Genomic DNA, 19705 nt, shown 5'->3' with positions numbered 1-19705 from the left:
TTAAACACATTAACATTTTATTTCAATGTGAAAAGCAGAAGTTACAGTTTACTATATAAGATTAAAAAATTTACTGTAACAATAACACGAAACGTGTGTTGTTTCACAATAATGTTAACAACAGTAAGTACAGTTTAAAGAATATTTACATAACAATTTAATTAAAAACATGCAAATATATGTGCGTGTGAGGAAACTTGTTCAGTTATATATCGTCTATAGTGTCAGCTCTTGAATGATAGTGGGTTTGTACGGGTTTGTATACACCACATTATTGAGAGTAGAACTGTCGAGTCGCTGCTCTGAATTGAAACGTTGAATCATAAAACTGTATTGGTGACAAAAACTAGTTACTCTGTTTCCCAGTCTATTACACGATCAACACATCAACTATATCTGCTCCAGTGACACCAAAGCCCTTGGCCTCCTACATAGACTATCTAGAGACCCCTTTTCTATCAAAACTTGATGCAGTTCTACTGCTATTTCGTTCGCCAGAAGCCCGAGTACTGTTCTTATATTTGGTCACTCTTCTATCTATCTCATAGTGAAAAACTCTGTGCAGCGAAGATTCATACGGTTGATTGGGCTGAGGATGGGTTACCAATACTTTTACGCGCCTTGCGATACCATCGAGTTTCGGGTTGGACTTTATCCTCTGAGATCGCGTGAGATTGCGGACCTATGCCTCCTATACAAGCTGCTACCTGGAGTATCGACTGCCCTGCATTACTTTCGTCGGAAGTATGAATCCTTGCTAAGACGCTGTCCCAAGCGTTATTTGACAACCGTTCCCTTCCGACGAACTACTAACGTCACGCAACTATTCCTAGGCTTTTGCGGCGGAGATAAGAATCCCAGCTAAGACGCTGTCCCAAGCGTATTTGATAACTGTTCCCTTCCGACGAACTACTAACGTCACGCAGCTATTCCTAGGCTTTTGCGGCGGAGATAAGAATCCCAGCTAAGACGCTGTCCCAAGCGTATTTGATAACTGTTCCCTTCCGACGAACTACTAACGTCACGCAGCTATTCCTAGGCTTTTGCGGCGGAGATAAGAATCCCAGCTAAGACGCTGTCCCAAGCGTATTTGATAACTGTTCCCTTCCGACGAACTACTAACGTCACGCAGCTATTCCTAGGCTTTTGCGGCGGAGATAAGAATCCCAGCTAAGACGCTGTCCCAAGCGTCTTTGATAACTGTTCCCTTCCGACGAACTACTAACGTCACGCAGCTATTCCTAGGCTTTTGCGGCGGAGATAAGAATCCCAGCTAAGACGCTGTCCCAAGCGTCTTTGATAACTGTTCCCTTCCGACGAACTTCTAACGTCACGTAGCTATTCCTAGGCTTTTGCGGCGGAGATAAGAATCCCAGCTAAGACGCTGTCCCAAGCGTATTTGATAACTGTTCCCTTCCGACGAACTACTAACGTCACGCAGCTATTCCTAGGCTTTTGCGGCGGAGATAAGAATCCCAGCTAAGACGCTATCCCAAGCGTCTTTGATAACTGTTCCCTTCCGACGAACTACTAACGTCACGTAGCTATTCCTAGGCTTTTGCGGCGGAGATAAGAATCCCAGCTAAGACGCTGTCCCAAGCGTATTTGATAACTGTTCCCTTCCGACGAACTACCGACGTCACGCAGCTATTCCTAAGCTTTTGCGGCTGGGTAATGAGGTTTCATCTCAATAGCGATAACGAAAAACTCAGGTAATTAGGAATAAGGTTTCTCATAAATAAAATAATCAGTTTTTTAACATACAAGTATTATATATTTATGGTATGTTTTCACACTATAATGAACATTAAAGGGTAATTTGCTAGCGTAATCCAACATTTATTCAGTGCGATCAAAATACAACATTTCAAAGTTTAATCGAGCCGAAAATTTAGATTGCCTTAAGACCCAATGTTCTTTATGATTTATTGACTTATACTGCAATGTACACTAAAATAAATATCTCAAAAATATCATTCACTTCATGATTGTTTATCCATGGAAAGCTTATAAACATAGTGAATAATTGTACGCAAATTAAATTCTTCATTCAGATAAATTAATAAGATGAACCTAAGTTACTACTGAATGAGGGATTGAGAGATTATTTTGTACACTCAATCCGCTTAGAATTCAATTCGTTCTGCAACAGTTAGCGTGTTAATTTACGAGGATATCTCAACTAATATTTAAATTTTACTATACGATAAAAATCTTGTTTTTACAGAAGATCAAGCATAATGAGTCAGCAAATTAAACAACTATCAATTCAGATTTGATTCTTATGGAACTCCTTTGTGTTCCTTTAGATTATTAGCCTTTAAAAAATAAACATTTGTGCTGATTTTCCAAACATGACCGACAGTAATGATTACATTGTATAAAAGGTATATTGGTGCATTTTTAATTATTCAATAAAGCCTACTGCAAAATTATGAATACAGTAGTAAAACTTTCAGCAAAAATGATCCTCTCAAAATATAATAGCAAAACCTAAATTGATTTTATTAAAAGCCACAAATATCAGGAAGCGAAGGGAAGAGCTGGCAGTTCTCTTTTCTCCATAAGCTTCTGGATAAAGCGCGCAGACTGTTTCATCGTTCGAGGCAATTCCGTGTTGTTGAAATCAACCTTATAAAGTCCAAATCTTACTCTGAAACATACATTTTTTATTTTGTATATGTTGTATAAAAGTATATTAGTTTATATCTTTATGCAAATTTCTAAATAGTCATCATATACGTTGCATCAAATTTTACTAAATAGATTACATAATATGACAAGACAGGAATACGCAAGACTGCATGTTATAACAGATTTCGCTGAAGTTGCAAGCAAAATATTAATTCAGTCGACTATTTCGTCGTGAGATATACAGCGAAAAACAGACACAGAGTTAAATAGACAGACAACCAAACAGAGGAGAAATTGGCGAGAAGCCTTAGTGATGGAGGAGCAAAATAGACGACATTTAGTTACTATTAGTTACCCGTGGCTTCACAAGCAATTTCATAGGCTTCGCACGTGTATGGTTACTCTGGTTCAAGCGAATTAATTTCCGACACCAATGTTAAGTTTCCCTTGTTTATCCGATCAAAAAAACAAATATACTACATATATACAAATGTCTAAGAAGCCATCTTCGATCATAATGTGTCTACTTTCGGCCATTGTAAACTAGTACCGAAATAAAGTTTGCTTTGGTGCCCCTACCAAGAAGATATATTAAGCAAAAAAGCCTACTTCTGTCAAAATACAACTGGGAAGGGTTTAATAGCAGTCTTTAAATTTATAGTTAAAGTTAGATAGTAACTTTTTGTTTGATATCTGTATTACAATACTGACCAGGGACTGCATACTTAATATTTGCTGAAACGTACAGTTAGAAGTATATCTTACCTAAAACACAATTTTCTTATCTGGATAAAATCTGAGCTCAACAGAGATTTCAGAATAAAATTAAATACTATCAAGATTACTCTTTGCTTCCAAGCCTATAAATGCGAACACGTGCATTATAATAGATAAATTATTAACACGTATGGTTGTGTTGTCATAAATCAATGTTCAAACTGGTTCATTCCTATTAATAGTATTTCTTTTATTTAATACATTTCGTATTGGATTTTGTGCAACTTTAGAGACCAGTGGGGCGTAGCCCGGAGGGATTATCAAAATAAATAGCCTATTTGTTAATCAGGGACACTAAGAATAACCATGTAAAATTTACCATATTTAGTAGTTAACACAGATTTTTATCACTTACTTGTATCCGTCGTACCACTCAAAATTGTCCATCAGTGACCATGCCGTATACCCTATGATGTTGCATCCATCTTCCTGTTTAGCTTTTAGTACTACTTCTATCGATTCCTGCAAGTGAGAAGACAGTCTATAAAGGTAATTGTCCGAATTTCAGTTATTTACCTCTAAGATCATAATGATACTGTTATTACTGAAGCTTTGAATTTAAACTATAATGGGGCTGCTGTATCTAATTTTATGGATACAGCATATTCAATTGAATGAAAGGGACAAGTTACGCGACTGGTAAAATTGTCATAATTTAAGTTTTAAGTTTTGTGGTTCACACGACGCCAAATAACTGCAAACATAATCAAAATCTTGAGGTATTTTGTGCCCGCTGAAAGACGTTTCTTTAGCCAACAGACATTAAACCAAAACTGGCAGAGACAGTAGGCACATTTTCTTGTAATGGTGAGTAGATAATCGATATTGTACGAAGCTTAACCCGACACTGGTTAATATGACCAATCAGCGATTATTATTGCTTTTTATCACATGCAGTGAGTTAGTACAAGCCAATCGGTATAGTTCCACAACTTCTAGGCTATTAATACTCATAAGCTTACGTTGCTGGCTGTGTCAGTTTTGGTATTATTAAATGTGTTGACTGACGACAACTCTCTACAACAAGACCGAAATATCCAAAGATTTTAATTGTGTAACAAATTATTTGAGAAAATATCCGGACCACGAAAAACTAATATAATAATCACACAGATATTTCATTGAGTTTGACTTTTTAAATTGTATAACTCAATAAGACCATGCAATAGTTTTAAAATACAAGAGAATTGTAAAAACAAAATTGAATTATAAAATTATAACACATTTTTATTTACCATTAACATAAAGATTTCAATGCACATATCATTACAAATGCAGGACTTTACAGTTTTTGTTAAAAGGGTATTTGACAAAACATTACATACATTTAAAAACTTATTAAAAACTAAATCTTTATGATTTTTGTGTTATTATTCAATGCATATTATTTAATAACTTTTTAAATTTACTATGTTATCTCTGAACCTCTGATAAATAAAGAATAATTTTGCCTTATTTAGTTCCATCCAACAACTGAACCAGTTTACTTAAATACATAATTCAAAACCAAACTAAGTACTTCAATTTGCTCACGTGAGAGTAGGTTGTTTTGTATTTTTCACGAAAATAAATATACAATATATGACATGGCAAACTTATTATACAAATTCCTGATGACATTGTATAGCAGTAGGCACAGCAACACAATTTTAGTTGTAACAGCATCAATATTACTAGTAATAACGTGATGCAAAATACTCTACAGCAATATTCATAATCTATCAATCAAATGTGAACAGATGTGAAAATACATTATAATTAATTGCATGAAATTTAGTTTTTTTTTTCATGGTTGTAGCAAATGCCTAGCAGGTATTTTTAAAATTACAGATTGGGAACGAGATTCGGGAGAAAATCTCATAGAATTTAAAATAAATTAGTTTCAAGTAATTTCTGTATTCGAATCTCTTTTTAAATTTCGTGTTACTTTAGCCTCAGGTGTTGCAAACGTTGAGACTAAGCCAGGCAAGAAAAGTTAATTATCAAATCTCTCTAATTGTGTTTGAAGAAGTATTTTATTTGTTGTTGTATTATATTTTAAAGTATTTTGACAAACATTTGTGCATTTCTAATGTTTTTACAATTTCAATTAGTGGAAATTCACTTTAAATTATCCCTTTATACACATAATTTATTTATATATATATATATATTATATATATAATATATATATATATATATACACTTCTTTTTCGTTTTTACTTTTATTCTGAAATTGAGATTAATCATATAAAAAGCATGTCACAGTATTTATGTAGAAAATTTAAAATATTGATATATGTAAAGGAACAACACTAATTAGCTCATTAATATTATTTTATTTGTTAATATTAATCTATAAATTTCAATAAAGAGTTCTTACTTTCTTAGAGAAAGTGGTAACTCAAATTTAGGTAATCCGGTTAAGCTCTTTACAAAAACGTATTCCTAAACAAGTTCATATGTAATCTAACGTTAAATATATGTTATAGACACATCAAGCAGTTTAATTTTAATTTTAAGAAACTTATTGGTTTTATTTTAATTCAAGGATAAGTGCTTAAACTATCAGTGAAGTTAATAACAGACAACATTTTGTTTATTATCTACGTCATTTCATTTGTTAAGATGCGAAAAGTCTGTGTACCGGGAACCGAACGGAGTACATAGGCTACCTGTATAGTGATAAGCTTAGAAGATACACAGGCACATTGCTAGTATGTTATTGACATAAACCAGTCAATAATCGGATACATTACATGAGACCCTGACAAATAGACGACAGTTAATGTTGCTCTGATGTAATCCTTATGCCCTCATTGATGTTGTAGAGCCCCATTGATGTGTCCTGCTGGCTATAAGATTACCTCGGGATCCCATATCAAAACCTGTGGAATACTGACCATAACTCCTAAATTGCGAGCTTGTTCTGGGGTGCTTTTCGTCACATGTCAAGTACCCTATGCCAAAAACAATTATGTGGGATATTAGTAACCATGACGTCAGAAGTCTATATATGCTTTAATTTGGTTATACTGTTATTTGTCTATTGTGTTATTGCCACTATTGTCTTCTTCGTTTATTTAATATTTTACTCTTTGACGATTTCAAAAATAAGAAGAGATGAAGTAAGAAAATATATAGCATAGATGCCAGTTTAAAGAGTATTTTTTAAATAACAGATTACGTTTTAATATAAAATAAATCATAAAATATATGCATTGGCTGAAGTTAATCTCTTTATAACACTACTATTTTAATAGTTAACAAGTAAAATAAAAATTTTTAAGCAAGAGTTGATTAAAAATTCACAAGAATCACGATTTTAATAGAAATAGTGATTCTTGTAATCATGCTGTTAGGTATCGCTTATGATTAACCACTTAATCGTGTTTTGCGTTATTCTTGTAATTCATTTTCTAAGCGTATTTTACTGTTATCTAAGCGTGAAGGCGTGAAGTCTCCTGTTCTGTTTCATTTTCAGACTTCACTTAGCGTCTTTGCTTCCCTCTTCATAAACACTCCTTGCGTTGTGTTGTATGTCATTTCTGTTCCCTTTCCTTTCTCATTGTCTGTATGAAAATCCTAGATCGTTACTGTTAATCCTAGTTTATGAAGTTTATTATTTGAATGACTTTTAATCGTAATACGCCTAATAGTAGGGGAAAATGTAAACAATACATAATCACTTTAAATAATAGTTTATAATTTGACTACAACGAACACTACAATAGAAAGAAACCATACATTAATTTATTTGTGTGATTAGCACTTCTTCCCTCTTTGTGTGATTAGCACTTCTTCCCTCTTTTTGTGATTAGCACTTCTTCCCTCTTTGTGTGATTAGCACTTCTTCCCTCTTTGCGTGATTAGCACTTCTTCCCTCTTTGGTGACATCTCTCTTAAAATCATATGTTTATGTATAATGAAACTCTCTTACTTAAACCCGCGTTCTATACGTTTCAAACAAAATAGAAAAATCAATCAAAAGTATGCGCAATGTATACATCAGCGTTTGTTCAACTTTTGCACCATCAGCTGGTATAAAGTATTTAAAACACATTATTAATAAAGCCACTATAGTGATCCATAGTTTATTATGGACGTGTGACTGAAACTCAGACTGTTTATTCACCGAAGCATTTCTTACAAAGTTTGTATCAGTCGGTGTCAAATCCCAGGTATTTTTAGTTGTTCTATAGCACATGGTTTGAGTTTATATGAAAAATTTTAGTTCGATCGAGTAATGAAAAGTGGTTCGGTTTACGAAACGTACTTTTGCATCATGACGATGTACATACAAGGGAATTTGCAAGCAAGCAGTAATTAAATAAAAATCGACCATAATATAGAATTGCTAAAGTAGGACAGACACGGGTTTATTTAATTGTTTAATCAAGCGTGTACAACTGGTGTTTATAAATTGGTTAGTTAAAGTGACCTGAATATGTCAATTTGTAGCGGATACCCTCGCAATGGTATCGGTAAATAAACGACCACTAACCGACATAATGTGTCTAGTTTATGGTTCATTACAGGCGTCGGCGTGGCTGTTCCGTTTAATTTATTAATGAAAATCGTTTAATAAAATATAGTGAGTCTCATTAGATTCAATTAAAATGGCAGAGTAAACGTACGGTTTTATATAAAGTTCATTCACTGTACATGCTTAGTTATCGGCCAACGGTATAAATAATTACAATTTATTGAATGAAGTCGTTACGTCTTATTTTAGCTAACAATGATAAGCAACTACTTTAAGTGAGGAATTTCATGCAAATGTTTGCAGCAAAAAATATATTTAGTAATAGTATAGGTCAGATTCCGTTATATGCCCCCAACGCTTAAACTTTTTTCAATGAACTTAGAACGTTATAAAACGATGTAGTTGAGTATCAGAACTAACATTATGCCCCCAACGCTAATTTTTTCATTTACGAATGATTATAATGAATTACAATATTGGTTACTAGCTAAGAAAAAAGGGTACTTACGTATTATATCGACCACACCCCTACATTTCTCCAAACACAAAAACAAAAATTACCAAACCAAAACTAAACTCTTTATTGAAAAAATACACAAAACTTGTTTTTATTCTTGATCACACTCCGCCACCCAAAATGCGAGTGCCTCCGGCCATCAGCGCGGGCTTCGGCAGCACCTTCGGTGAATGTTAGTTAAAAGGGTTGGGGGCCTATAACGGAATCTGACCATAGAATATAAGAGAGTAACAATATTTTAGTATCCAACAACACAAAAATGTCATAAATGTTATGTTTCTATAACTCTCTTTGCTTTTTCTGACAGATTTTTCTAACAAACATGTACATTCGTTGTGGTGTTTTCTCCTAAAATGAATAATATTTTAATATTATACAGCACCTCATTAATTAGCCTGGGAATATTTACTGGTATATAAATAGTAGTTTACTACATTATATCCACGATGACGCTTTGAAGAATAATGTTCTTAATGATAAGTTCCAATATAATTCAAACTGTTTAATAGTTGCTCTCGTCCAGCACAAACTGATGTTATCTGATCGTTGAAAGCCGAAATCGGCTGCTTATCCGCAGATAGCACACGGAACCTGTTTTGACCAGTCGACTGCAGGCCACTGACACAAATTGATAACGATGCATTTATCTTTTAGTATATGTGTGTGAATTTTAAAGACGAAACCACTTGCCGGACTGAGACAAATTCTTGGAAGAAAGTCGGTTAGTGACGTTCTATCGTCAGTACATTCTTCGATTTTTTTAAGTGCGTGGTTTTTTGGTAATACAGTAAATTAATAATTGTATTAACGTATACATTAACTTATATTTATGGTTTGTTTATATAATTCAGAATTATTGTGGACCAATTGTATACAAGTATATACTACGAAGTTCTTATAGTTTCATAATACTTGCTGCAACACTGTTTAATTTAGATTTTATACTTTAATTTTTACAAATGAAAACTTTTAATATATTTTGTTGCTCTATCTGTCGTTGGACAAATGTTGCGACCGGTATATTTTTGGTGTGAATCGAAATCTACTCAAAGTGTTACTATTTTATTTTAAATAGCTACCCGTAATCAAGTCACGCCTACTTGAAACATTACAGTAACAGCAGTAGTGTCTAACAAACTTAAGTACTTCAAATATTTTATTTTTCCGCTATATTGGTTCACATCTAGAGATATAACTGTTTCACGAATGTTAAACTTTAATATAATATATTTATTTAAATATTATTCAATATTGTGAAATAACAAGAAAACCAGTTTCATAAATTAATACCAACTGTCGTCATAATACAATTTTTAATGATATGGAGAGGCTTACGACCTCTTTGTGAATATACTATCTGCTGTTGTGTGAGTCAGTTGGTGCAATAAATTGTGTTTATGTTCATTCTTTATCGAATTACTGTTTTAAAAAAAAACTAAAATACAACGTTTCATTATTATAATAAAAATATTATAAATAAACGTAATATGCTTAACAAACTTACAATGCTTTGTAAGTAGGCTCACGAAGTTTTGTCCTAATTTATTAAAAAACACATAAAGGGTAATATATACAAAAATTCAGAATATACAAATAAACAAAATGTGTTTTATAACCGTATGTCCAATAACGTTTTGTTTAGTAAATTACCACATATATATATATATATATATATTACATGACAAGTTCAGAAAATGTACATCCAAATAAAAGTATACAAAAAAGGTTTTAAATTAAATTTAACTTAACTTATTAATTTCATTGATGCTAGCAAAGGTTTATCTGAGGACAATTGCTTTAAAAGCACAAGGTAACATTAGCTGGAATTATACGGGTATATAATAATGGTATAGTACTTAGAATCGTTTTACAAATATTAAGGAATTCTATTAATAATACAGTTACTTAGTAATATGGAAATCTTCGATAGAGCCTCAAAGTTTTCAGTATTTCATTATTTGATGGAACAAGCTGAAATCTGGATGAAATATTTCTCCGCCAAAAAGTAAGTGTCCACAAAATTTGTTTTATTTAAAGTGAAGAATAACTTCATGGATATTCTTTATTTCCATTTACATCATTGTGTGCAAATAAATATCCAAGCTTGGATGTTACAACTCTGGCAAACGCAAATGCTCATTTTCAAAACAGGAATTCGCAGATAACTGAAGCACATTGCAGTATTATCAGAGGAAGATAAACGATTTATAACAATAACAACTAATGACTGTTTTATTGTTGACTACTTACGTGGAAGAACGTCACCCTCTTTGTGTCGTTCACATCGTTATCGTCACCGGTTCCGTTTTCTGTTATGAAAACAGGAGGGTTGTCGTATTCGTTTTTAATCCAGTTCAAAAGTTTTCTGAACCCATCTGCCGATTGCTGGAAGTATTATTAAAACTTTAAAATTTCTATGTATTCATATCATTATTATATATTTTTAATATTTAAATTGATCTACGCAACTTTAGTAATCACATACGTATATTAAAATAATTGTTGATAAAGTATACTAATATAATTCTACTACTACTACTACTTTTTTCTTTGTGTTTATTTTACTTTTTTAAATTTTTATACTTTTCAACATTACATATACTGTAATAGGAAATATGTAGTTTAACTTCAAAATGTACTCTTTTTATGAATTATAGTCCCAAAAACTTATGAATTGTGGTTACAACCCCACAATCAACATAAAAACTACTCGAAATATGACTGTTATTGGTACGCTCTTTACTGCCTAACAATTTCTTTAAAATATGTTTCTAATATTATAAAAAAATACTATACATTATGATAAATATTAAAATATGTCATACTGGTGGAAATTCAAATCTTCTAAATAAAATTAAAAGCGGATTTAATGCTACAGAAGAAGAATCCGTCTGATGACCAAAGGCCGTCAACTTTACCATGAACAGATAAAGTCATGACGGTTCTTCTCTCTCCGAGCTACTTTTACAAAAATATGAAGCATTGACTACATTAATCAACAAGTAAAATTTAGACGGTTTATACTATAGTCGATGTTCGTACCAGGGCGGCCTTTAGTGGTAGACGACTTAGTTTTCTAAGTAAAAATAATAAAATAGGTTAAACACGTTAATGGGCTGTTATGTCAAAAACTATTATAAAAGTGCCTTTTGGTATATTTTGACATAACTCGCCATTGTAGGTAATTACTTAACAAGTTACGCATATAGTAATGTGGCATTTACCCAAAGAGGTGAAGTTGGAAACAACCACACGTATAGGGACTTTACGTAATGCGTTAAATAAAAATTTATACTTAATTACGCCTTCACAGTATTTAAAAACGGATAAGTATTTATTATCCTCCGATTCCACAAATACTGACGATATATTGCACAGATAGTGAGTTGATTATGAATCGTTCAATTGTTACCTCAGAGTACGCAGGAGTCTTTATTTTTACTGTACACATTTATCAGCTAATCAAATAGGAAAGTAATATCTTGTTATGACCACACTAGTTCTATAGTGATGATTGCTTAACTTGATGATGTAGCTAGATCAGGACAAATAGTTACCGAGTTGTTGCCAACGATACAACCCGAGTCTCTCTCCCGAGAAGGGTTGTTTCCCACCAGACCTGATGTCACTATGCTGGTGAAGTAATGGTTCAACCCAAAAAAATCCGCACTGCCTGTAGACAAAGGCTGCAAGTTTTAGATATTCAGCAACCATTTCTCTTTTTATAACAGAAATGTGAATTATTTTATTTGAATTATAAAAAGGTTAACAACTAATTATAAATAACTATAGAGTACAGTATAAGGCCTTTAGGTCTCTCACCTAGTGCAATAGAAATATCACTTACTTTGAACAAATCACAATAAACCTGATGACTTTTTTGTGAGGTCTTTCGAAAATTGTGGCATGTCTATCTTTGTAAAATACAGTAAAAATAAGAGTTTAAAAAATTTACAATTGTTTATTTTAAAGCAGTAAGACAAATCTAGTCTCTATATCAGTTTGTCTTGCGTGATTTGCTGATCCAAGTAATTAACGCAAAAACAAGCACTATCATTAATTGGCTTCTAGGTTATTAAATACTCTTCTGTCAGAAGAGAGGTTAGAAAAACAATTTATTCATATAAAATATTTCTTTTTGGTGGATTTGAAATCAATGTGGTGGAATGTATAAAAATCAAAAATATATGTTTGCAAAAAAAAATTAATAATATTTCTAAACGTTAAATAAACACTCACACTAAATTTGCAATGTTTACAATAATTTTCAAAAATTTACAAACACTAATATTGTATAAAAACAAAAACAACGTAAAGGCATTTCAACTCAACATTAGGAGTATCTAATTTTCAATTTCATTGCTTGTTAATTTGATAGCGCTGAGGCAATCTTGTAGTAGATGTATTGTTTTCATAGGTGAGCGTTTATTGAAAAGTATCATCAAGGGACAAAAAATATACTTATGTTTAAAATTTTTATTCAATTAAAAATTCGAAATTATTTGATCTATTTACGATTGTTAAGCTATATTTAAAAAAGATTGAACATGTACTTATTGTATTTACGTTTTTTAAGTATAAACAAAGGCAGACTTGCAACCGAAAGGCCTCACTAAAAAGGTAATAATTTCCCTTTTTGAATTCCCTTATTTTGATATATTGTCACTTTTATAATAATTTATTTTACTTTAGTGTAAAAACAATAAATATTGTGTGAAAAAATGATATCCCATTGTGGTTTACATCAATGAGACAGATACTGTAAGCAACTGTCAAGAACATTATTCCGAGTTTTATCTTTTCTTAAGTCCACAAATAAAATCAAGTAACCTGACAAAATTGCGTGCACGTACCGCCGTGTTACGTGTGCCTGTCTGCCTAGCTTACGTTAACGCGACTGTACCTCCATAACCACAGTCTTAAATCTAATTTCGATGGTCGACTCAAATATTGTTCGATTATTTTACTTCTCAAGAATTTGTATAACCCGGTACTTGTCCTCTTAAACTTTACGTAAAAACTGGTGTTTATAGATAACCTACAACATTTCTTAAAACTGATAGATATATTAAAAACACATTTGAAATTGAGATAGACTAAATAAAATAAATTCGTATCAAGAATAACAGCAGTGGAGCCTTTGTGATAATTTGGTAGTATTACATTATTATTCAAAAATAAATATGGAACAAAAGGGTTTCTGAACAAGGCATTTACATCAAATGCAATCTTTGCAATATTTCCCTTTAAGTGAATAGTTTTCTTTTTTTCTTCATTTAAAAAGTTCAATGTTTTAAACCAGAATAGATTATTATTACAGTTTCAAAAAAATCGATCTATAAAAATAGATTTAATTTCAAACTGTTAAAAATTAACTTTGATTTCCACAAATAGAAATTTATGCCACTATGTTATAAATAATACCAGTTTTAAAGGCTAACATTAAATTTCATTCTATTTCACACCTTTAATCGTACCACATTCAACCCATTATGATATTATTCGTGTTTGAGAAGCCATTATAATAACACAGTACCTACGATTTTTAAGACTGATCATTTTTTTATATCCATTCCCTTATTTCAGGACAGTATTAACACTAATTTGCTAACTAACCAAAGATTTTACAAAATTTGTATTATCTTTTGTTTGAATTATTTTATGTACGGTAATCTTCATATTATAAAGCCAATACATAAATAGCTTTGTGGATCTATTTATTGTTAGAATTATATGGATCTTTTAGTATTTGGGTTACATATTAGTTTAACATGGTTCAGTTCTCATCATTTGAGAATTTAATGCAAGATATTCCAGGTTCAAATCTTGTAGGACCTTTCAAAAAAATGTAAGTAGACCTATACATCTTAAAAAAACCCTTTTACATTGACCGATTGATAACAAATAAACACCTGGAATATTATAGTAATAACTGCCTTAACCATATAAAACTCACCTTTTAAGTCTTCTATCTCTGTATTCGAGAAGTAAGGAAGTCTTGAAGTATTTCTTCCCTCCGACTCGCTGTTCTTGTTGATCCTATCCCGGACCACCTTTGGGTAGTCTCCAGTTTTTGAAAATATGGGGTGGGTAAAAATTCCAAACTGTAATACAAAAATGTTATTTTATTTAAATTTCACGTTTGCAATGATCACCAGCGAAAGAATGCTTTTTAATCTTGTACGCTAGTAGTGGATCATTTTTATGTATTAACTTATGGCTTAAAAATTTTAGGATAGCTCTTTGAAATCTGTAGTTGTCACAAAGCCTCGCCACATTACAAAATATCAAAAGTAAAAAAAAACACACCAAAATAAATCTGAAATAAAACATTACAGGATAGTGATATTACTTAGTTCCTGTCCAGCATGTTTACTTGCATTAAACGTAAAATATCATTCTTAAATACCTGAAACTGAGTCGCCCGAAGAGCGGCTGCCTGGTCCGCTAGAGAGTTCATACTCCGGGGTTTCATGTAAGCTGCATAATTGGAAACTCCAACTTTCCCTGAAACAAATACAGGTACGTTAAAGTCCAAAGTTCAAAGTCCAACAGGTACGTCCATAAAGGATGAAACAAGGCCGGAGATATATTTTCTCACAGTACTACTTGTTGCGAAAAGTATTTAGTTTAGCAAAAACAATGTTTTTTTACTTATCTAATGTGAGGCCTACTGCAGTCAAAAATTAACCATTTTATTTAGCATTTTATATGGTAAAATCTTAACTCTGTCAACTATTTATTAAAGACTTTTAAGAATTTATAAACCAACAAGTTTAACTTTTTTAGTAGTTTGACACAGAAACTAAGTATTATGGGATACACTAGAGAGGAAATTATAAGAATCAGTAAATACTGGTATAGTATTGGTTACAAAAATTGGGTAAGAATATTTCAGCTTATACCTTTAACATTTGCATATTCAAAATGTAATATTTTTATAACAATTATTTATTTTAGTTTTTAATATTTTATGTGAAAATGTTAAATCTTTAAATAATTGGAGATGTAACTTAAGTCTTGTTCATCTTAAATTAGTTAATCCAAAAGGCCAATAGGGATCATTATACTTTTTTATATTTTTTAGAAATATCCTTTGATATTAAAGGGAACATCGTATTTTTATCGTAAATTATCGTAAAATAATTATGTAAATTATACTTGCAATAGAATCTAATAGGTACTGTAAGTAGAATTAATTATAATGAGAACTATATTTATATTTTGTTAGCAATATATAAAATATTTACTTATTTAAATGTTTCAGAACGTCCATCAATTAGTTATTACTGAAATTATATCCACAATGAAATGAATACACTTTCAATTTACCTTACCGCGGACGGATTCCAAATTGTTACTAAGAGCCAATTAGAATTCCGTAACTCTACTCATGCTTCGGTGATTGTTTTATTCTCAAGTTTCTTTTCTGCAACTTTTTAAATTTTATGAATCTCAAGATATCGAAGAAATATAAATCCTATCACTGATTAGACTTGGCTGATGTATCATTGTACAATTACCCTAGCTCCCAATGCATTATAATCAATGGTAAAGAAATTTAAAGAAATCTATTACTATGCACCAACGCACTAGGGGGTATAAGACCAATCTAGAGAAAACAAGTTCAATACCTTGGTACAAGACATTGCATCATTGCAAGCCTGGCCTTATTGGATGCTACCGCACCCCACTTCCCCCCTCACCTTGCGGCGTTGCCACATTGTCATATCAGCTGATTCTCAGTATGAGGCGACGCGACGATGTCTCTCTTCGTTCCGGTTGTTTACATCCGTTTTGTTCTTCGGCGTTCGATTATTCTACATACTTTTTTATCTTTTGCTCACGTTCTGCTTCATTGTGTAAATACGTGTTGATTTAAATCGTGAAGGTAAATGATTGAGGAAGATAGATGAATTTTAAAGATGAGTAGTTAAAATCGCTCAATTGTTGAATTTAATCGAGTATCCCGTCACTACTCACGGAGATTCATCCTTTACAGTTGGCAACACCGTGCCAAAACCCAGGTTTGCATTGATATGCATCTTACTTTAGTGATATTGTTAATATTATTTTTCATATATTAGTGTACGTATTTTTAAGAAACTTCAACACATATTAGTTATATCATAGAGTATATTATTAAATCATACAAATGTTTAAACGCTTTTTAAAGTAAAATTGATAATATAAATAATCTTTGTAATGAAACTAAAATGAGTATATATTAGTTTTTTTACGCGAAAACGTTTTATACTATATTCCACAATGTATACACTACTATCCTTTTTGTTCATTAACCCTTAAAGACCCTGGTGTCACCAATTGTTACACTTTCTTTTGAATGATATTTTCAATCGGCAAATATCGCTAGGAAGCGGCTAGACCCACCTCACATGGTCGTGACAGTTCTGAAACACTGCTGTAAATATTTGGGGATTTTTACCGCGCAGCTGTTGGTCACCCTGTTTGCCTGCTTCTGTTGTTTTTGTTGTTTTGGGACAGTCTGATGCACTGTCGTCTGTTTATACTTCTTGAAAACACGTTTTACATGGTATCCACATGAAAGTTTGTGTTTATGTGTTATAAAGTGTGTAGATCGACATACTATATGTATTAGTGTTAATTTTTTTAGTTTTCAGTTTTAAAATCTGTGTTTTTTGTGAACTATCACGATTGTGATACCTAGGTCTAGGTAGTACCTAACCTAAAAACTTGAATGTGTTGAACAAAACAGTTAAAAAACTTTTAGTAATGGCCAACTTAGCTTTCGATGAAGACTTAATTATAGAACAGTTAGATAATTCAGACATCGAAGGATTCTCGGAGGATGATGAAGACCTGGATCAGAACTACAAACCTTCGTCTGAGGCCGACGATGATGACAACTCATCAGATGATGATGGAAATGTTACTCCCACTCCCACATCACCAGTAGCCCAAGCAAGTAAGCCTAAAACCTAATTCATGGAAAAAAATCAGAGTTTTCATCAAGCTAGATGTTGATAAAAATTATGTTACTACAGACCGCACTATTTACAGTCCAGCCCCAGTACTTTGAGAAATACTTCACCCAAGAAATATTTGATTTATTTGCATTCCATACAAATCAGTATTTTCAACAACAAAATGGTGCGCCCATGACTATTCCATGCACAGCAGCTGAAATAAAAAAGTTTTTTTGGCATTCATGGGCTGATGGGGATTTTTAAAATATCCTAAAATACGCATGTATTGGTCAATGAAACACCCGTTCAAAGAAAATAATTGAATCGATGTCTAGGAACAGGTTCTTTCAGCTAAGAGTCAATTTACATTGTATTGACAACTTATCAATGACTGAAGATCAACAAAAAATCCAACAGATTGTGGAAAGTTCAGCCCATCATCGATGCAGTTCGCAAACGCTGTCTAGTCTAGAGCTAGAACGAGGCAGTGGTACATACTCAATTGATGAGCAAATCATCCCCTTTTTAGGAAGTTGTTCCAGTGCGACAAGTTGTAAAAAATAAACCAAGGCCTGTGGGTCTGAAAAAACTATGTTATGACCACTAGTAATGGTCTCATGCTTGATTTTGAGGTTCAACAAGGCCCCTACTACACCTTTTCCGGATACTACTCTAGGACATGGACCCGCTGTGATTCTGCGCCTTGTTCAAACACTTCCTCCAGGAAGTTGTTTTATTTTGATAGGTATTTTACCACCATTCCTTTGCTTGAAAAACTAACTCAGATGCAAATTGATGGCACGGGTACGTTACAAACAAACAGGATTTCAAAGAAAGATAATCAGTTCAAAAATCTTGACTTGAGCAAAAGTAGGCAATGCCAACTAAAAAGAGGGGGAGTATGATGAATACACCAGGGATGACAAAAAATTGTGTCTACTAATGTGGAAGGACAGTAAAGCCATAATCATGGGCTCGACTAGTACAGGATCAGAGCCAGTCGCAACTGTCAAACGATGGAACAAGCAAACAAAGACTTATATTGATGTTCAGTGCACCGCCATTGTAATAAAGTATAATGAATGTATGGGGGGTGTAGACGTTACTTGATCAGATGATGGAGTATTGGAGGGTCCTGGCTTCGTAACCAAAAAATGGCCCTTGAAGGTGATCATCCACTTTTTCGACCTAGCAATTGTGAACTCATGGTTCGAGTACCGCTTGGCCTGTGAACTATCTAACATCAAGAAAAAAGATCAATTGCAGCTGATGGATTTCAGGCTGTCGATTGCTGAGTATCTTGTAGGTGGACCAACTCGGAAACGGACCTCAGAACATCTAGAAGATGCCGAAGAACCACCAATGCGGCGTGCGTGAACAAAATAGTCGCTCCAGTGGCGAAACCATCTCAAGACAAGCGATATGATGGCTACAACCATTGGCCATGTGTTGACAATCTCAAGAATCCCCACACATGTCGACTAGAAGGTTGCAAGTCCAGATCCAGGACCAGATGTAAGAAGTGCAACGTTTACCTTTGCTTGAACAAAGACGCTGACTGCTTTGTAAAATTTCATACAAATGAGTAATTTTAAACAATGTAAGGTGACATAAAGTTTTGTGTTTAAATTTTTCTCTTTTTAAATTACTCTTTTACCAGTAGTAAGTGTGACTGTAGTTTTTTTTCTATTTTTTAAATACATGTTTTAAAAAGATTCACAATTGTTACACTTTTTTGGTAGGATCCACTCAGACCCAGGTGTCACAATTGTAACACCCCTCCCCCCCCTCCACCAATGAAAAAAAAAATTTAAAAAAAATAATATTTTAGTCTTATTTTTGGTTGCTAATAAAACTATAACTTTGTATTATTTAAAACAATTTCCCTATATTTTTGTTGTGGGTCTCAAAGGGATATTCACTGTCTGAACCTAATTCTTATCAGTAATGTCGACAGTCTCAGGTAGGTGAGGATCGGATAGCAACTGCCTCACTTCTTTAGCGAGCAGTTCATATAATCGTTGCTGATTATAAGTGTTTCTAGGTATAGAAGATATGATATGTGAGGAATTTAAGTAATCTATAAAGTAAATCTGTAATTTTTCTCGAGATATTTACCGCATGTGAAACAGGCTGTGATTCCTAGATTCCATGTCTCCTTCTGAATGCATCCCTATCGGAAGATAAATGGAGTTGACGATATATGCACCGTGTAAAAGGATTCTATGCGAACTAGAATGCGTGTAAAACCATGAATAGATGCAATGAATATTTTATCAATACTGATTGCTTGTTCGTGTAATGGCTCGCTATTTACTTCGTACTCACAAGCCATCGTTCTTAAAATTAAGCCCTATAAGCTAT

The 19705-nt window shown here is 32.8% G+C and overlaps 1 protein-coding gene across 1 annotated transcript in view; it reads right to left on the bottom strand.

Moving 5' to 3' along the window:
- Window positions 1-1751: 1751 nt before the first annotated feature.
- The window catches only part of LOC124354272 (myrosinase 1-like), a 38479-nt gene continuing 20525 nt past the window's right edge, over window positions 1752-19705 (bottom strand). Inside the window, exons 8-13 of the mRNA XM_046804605.1 lie at window positions 14803-14900; window positions 14350-14497; window positions 11951-12066; window positions 10644-10778; window positions 3767-3873; window positions 1752-2653 (exon numbers count right to left, since the gene is read on the bottom strand). Of these exons, the coding sequence (XP_046660561.1) occupies window positions 2524-2653; window positions 3767-3873; window positions 10644-10778; window positions 11951-12066; window positions 14350-14497; window positions 14803-14900 (734 nt within the window). The 3' untranslated portion in view covers window positions 1752-2523. The remainder of the gene's footprint in view (window positions 2654-3766; window positions 3874-10643; window positions 10779-11950; window positions 12067-14349; window positions 14498-14802; window positions 14901-19705) is intronic.

The sequence above is a fragment of the Homalodisca vitripennis genome, chromosome 2 (assembly GCF_021130785.1).
Source record: "Homalodisca vitripennis isolate AUS2020 chromosome 2, UT_GWSS_2.1, whole genome shotgun sequence".
Lineage (NCBI taxonomy): Eukaryota > Metazoa > Arthropoda > Insecta > Hemiptera > Cicadellidae > Homalodisca > Homalodisca vitripennis.
The sequence above is the reverse complement of the archived record's forward strand: the minus strand, read 5'-3'. Positions and strand labels throughout refer to the sequence as shown.